This window comes from Photinus pyralis, unplaced genomic scaffold (genome assembly GCF_008802855.1).
Source record: "Photinus pyralis isolate 1611_PpyrPB1 unplaced genomic scaffold, Ppyr1.3 Ppyr1.4_LG4, whole genome shotgun sequence".
Taxonomy (NCBI): Eukaryota; Metazoa; Arthropoda; class Insecta; order Coleoptera; family Lampyridae; genus Photinus; species Photinus pyralis.
The window spans coordinates 40,467,920-40,471,362 of NW_022170511.1; the positions used below are offsets into that span (position 1 = coordinate 40,467,920).

General features: G+C 39.8%; 1 protein-coding gene across 1 annotated transcript; it reads left to right on the forward strand.

The window, feature by feature from the left end:
- On the forward strand, positions 1–1,469 carry LOC116168798 (E3 ubiquitin-protein ligase RNF216-like). The gene is made up of 3 exons (XM_031484788.1): positions 1–421; positions 476–1,100; positions 1,151–1,469. Exons 1-3 carry the CDS (start codon positions 18–20, stop codon positions 1,442–1,444), a joined length of 1,323 nt encoding a protein of 440 aa, XP_031340648.1. The 5' UTR covers positions 1–17; the 3' UTR covers positions 1,445–1,469.
- The last annotated feature ends 1,974 nt before the right edge of the window (positions 1,470–3,443 follow it).

Here is a 3,443-nt window from a genome sequence, read left to right on the forward strand (position 1 = left end):
ATTCTAAGTCGTAGGAGATGGCCGAAGAACACATTTTAGATCAGTTCCAACAAGAAAATAATGCAGAAGAGGAAGTAGACAATAGATTGGTTCAGCCACTCATGGAAATATTTCCTGAAGCATGTCCACAATTCTTACGGCAAATTTGTAAAGGAAAGCGCCACTCCCCTGACGTACTGAATAGTTTAATGGGAGAAGTCCTGGATGTGGATTACCCCAAGCGAAGAAAAACTGAAAGCGCACCGTACCGTCTGAATGCCTCTGAACAACTGGAGCTAATGAAAAGCATACTTGTGGACGCCGATCCGGAATATTTACAAATGCATTCTGATCGTCTCATCGATAATCCGGACGACCTTAAAGCGTTTGTGTCTCAAGCGATCGAAACACGAAACTATCCAACGTTGAAAAAATATTTGAGGTACCTAAACGTGTATCTTATTCAGTGCACTTAGTCTAACGTATTTGTTTGTAGGAAGAAACAACTATCCGCCCAACAAAACCAGTACACAAGTGAATTCAGTGTTGCCAAATTTCTAGAAGTAATACCCGATCCTTTTCAGTATTTTGCTGATTCAAAGCGGAAAGTTGGTGAATTAGATTATCGCAGTCACAATTACGCTATGTATTACCTACGAAACAAATTTGCAATGGTACAATTGCGATCAATCCGCGAATGCTTTATTAAAAATAAAGAAGGGCTTTTGGCAACTTGTAAGGAATTGGAAAATTACCCTCCTTCCAAAAGAATGGCATCAAAGCGAGGAAAAGTGGCGATGCCTTCCATAATTCAAAATATACCTCTTCTTCAAGAAATTGCCTTCTATGACCATCAGGAGGAAATAACGCAATTTTTAAGTCAAAGAAAGTTACAAGAAGAGATGGAGCGTAAACAAGCCAAAGCCGCCGGATTATTGCAGACGTGTGCTTGTTGCTATGACGATGAAATCATGCCCAATGATATCGCTTCTTGTGAAGCCGGTTGTATGTTTTGTAAATATTGTGTACGGAAAAGTGCGGAGATCGCGTTTGGAGATGGTAAATTGGACTTTCCCTGCCTTGGCGATTGCGAGTCCCATTTTACTTTACCAGTTTTACAGGTATAAACGTAAAAACTGGAGTCGATTTCCAATTAACCATTTTTTCATAGGATGTAATCAACCCAAAAATGTTTTCCGTCATTGCTTCAAAAAAACAAGTCGAGGAAGTAAAAGCGGCTGGAATTGAAGATTTGGAAACTTGTCCCTTCTGTGATTTTGCGGCTATCCCTGCTCGTGATGATAAATTGTTTAGGTGTCTAAATCCTCAGTGTATGAAAGAGTCGTGTCGAATGTGTAAGGAACCTTCGCATGTGCCTTTGCGTTGCGATGAAGTTGAGAAGGATGAGGACGTTAAAGATCGAACATATATAGAAAATAAAATGACTGAAGGACTGCTGAGGTAGCTATGTTTGTTTCCCCATTTTCTTGTCTATTTAATACAGGCCATTTGTGCTCAAACGGGCGTTTAGCGGGAAAGTTGTGGGGTAGTTTTGATTTCTTTGATTCTATATGTTTTTTGGAGTGCTGAATCCGAATCTGAGGTTTGCTAACAAAATTTCATGGCGCAACATTGAAAAAAATACAAAAAACTTGAAAAACATATTATTTTTGGCAGTTTTGTGACTACAACTTGAAAACTTTTCGAAAATAATCTTCCTATTCAAAATGAAAGTACATAAAATTTCCTACAGATTCCATTATTTAGTTTTTTTCCTTGATGAACCGTTCGGGCTCAAGCGCCAGTTGAAAATTGGCGTATTTCGGCTGTATCCGCAAATACTCATCTTTTATTATTATTCTGTGCAAATATAAATCCGTACTTTTCATTGTCTACCGGTCTCCTTAAAAGATTTTAGCACTGTTCCGTCTGGTATAAAATAAAACTCTCCCACTCCTTCACAGATGAGCCAAGGCCCATTACGTCACCGGGTACCTGCGTTTGCAGTCTCGAGGTCCTCCTCCCATACACATACATATACACACTAAGTTACACAGATGGACGGACGGACAGTTCAAAATCATGAACTCGCTTTTTGTCGCTCGTTAACATGTAAACAGAAAAGAAATAAATCGGGTTCAGTTGTTAACAGACAAATTAAAGCTGGGGTAACTCCTCTCCGAGGACTACGTGATGCTTCAGAACACCGGGGCTAGAGGGATTCCCCCCGCAACCTCCCCAAATTTTGAAAAAAAGAAAACATAGTTTCTTTTCCGTTATTTTGTGTATTTCAAAGAAAAACTATCTGGAAATTCGGAAAGTAGACCAAATTTGCGACAAAATGATATTTTGACGCAGGGCGAAAGAGTAGGGCGTTCGCGCTTTGGTGCCGCACGCACGTCAGAACTATAACGCAGACTGTCTCATCCTTAATACAGCAATTGAAATGGCATCAATTCATCCATTGGTGATTATTGTCGGCGAAAATATAGATTTCGATTAACTGTACTTGCTCAATCCGCCAATATTTACTTCATGAAGCCCGACAAAGGTAAAGTTTCACAACAGATCTACTCACCTTTTGGTCTTGAAGAAGACACAGTGGCTACAAATATACTATTTTACACGCTTTCAGCGGCTGTGACTCTACGTCTGTGATTTTTGCCCACGGTCTAGCTTTCCTAGTCCGAGTCCGAAAACACGGAAGATTTGTCAGATTAGTCGTTTCTAAACTTCCTTTTTGGTCTTCCTTCGAACATGCATCAAACAATCTACTTTAAAAACGGGACTTTGAAACAAATTAAATCTTTTTCGCGAATGAACCTAATTTTCAGCAGTGACATAGATAAACCTAGGCCATTAGCTACAGTTAAACGGTAAAGAGTAATTTAAACTTTTTTTTAAATAAATTAATTTAACTTTAGTAATAAAAGTCTATATTTTTTAAGTATATGTGGATGTGTTCTTAATTCTGAACTTTTCTGAAAATATAGGTGGTGAAAAGTTGGAGGTTGAGGGTTCACTTCCAGATACTGAAAAATAAGAGAGATTAAAGGAGAGAGGGGGTTAAAACGAATGGTAAAGTGGGTGGTAAAGCGGGTGGAGCGAGAACGAACATGAACGCCGTGGGTTGTTAAGCGAAGTGTGCTTGAATCGCCAATGAGCAAGCATCTTAGACCATACAGTACATGGACTGCTAATTGTAACGAAAATATGGTCAAGGACATCACCTGGGTATGTGACTTTCAGGGTAAACGAGTCTGTCCGAAGTTTTCCGATGAGACACGATTTGAGACTGTCAACCTATAAATTAACAAACGTCAATTAATGGATCGCCTTAGGGTACGTTCCACTTAACGCCCGTAACGATCACGACCGCGACCGCGGTTTTGTCGTTCCACTAGCTTAGAGGCGTTGTGGGCGAAACCTTAAGTGGAACGCTTTTGAGTACGGTCGCGTGACGT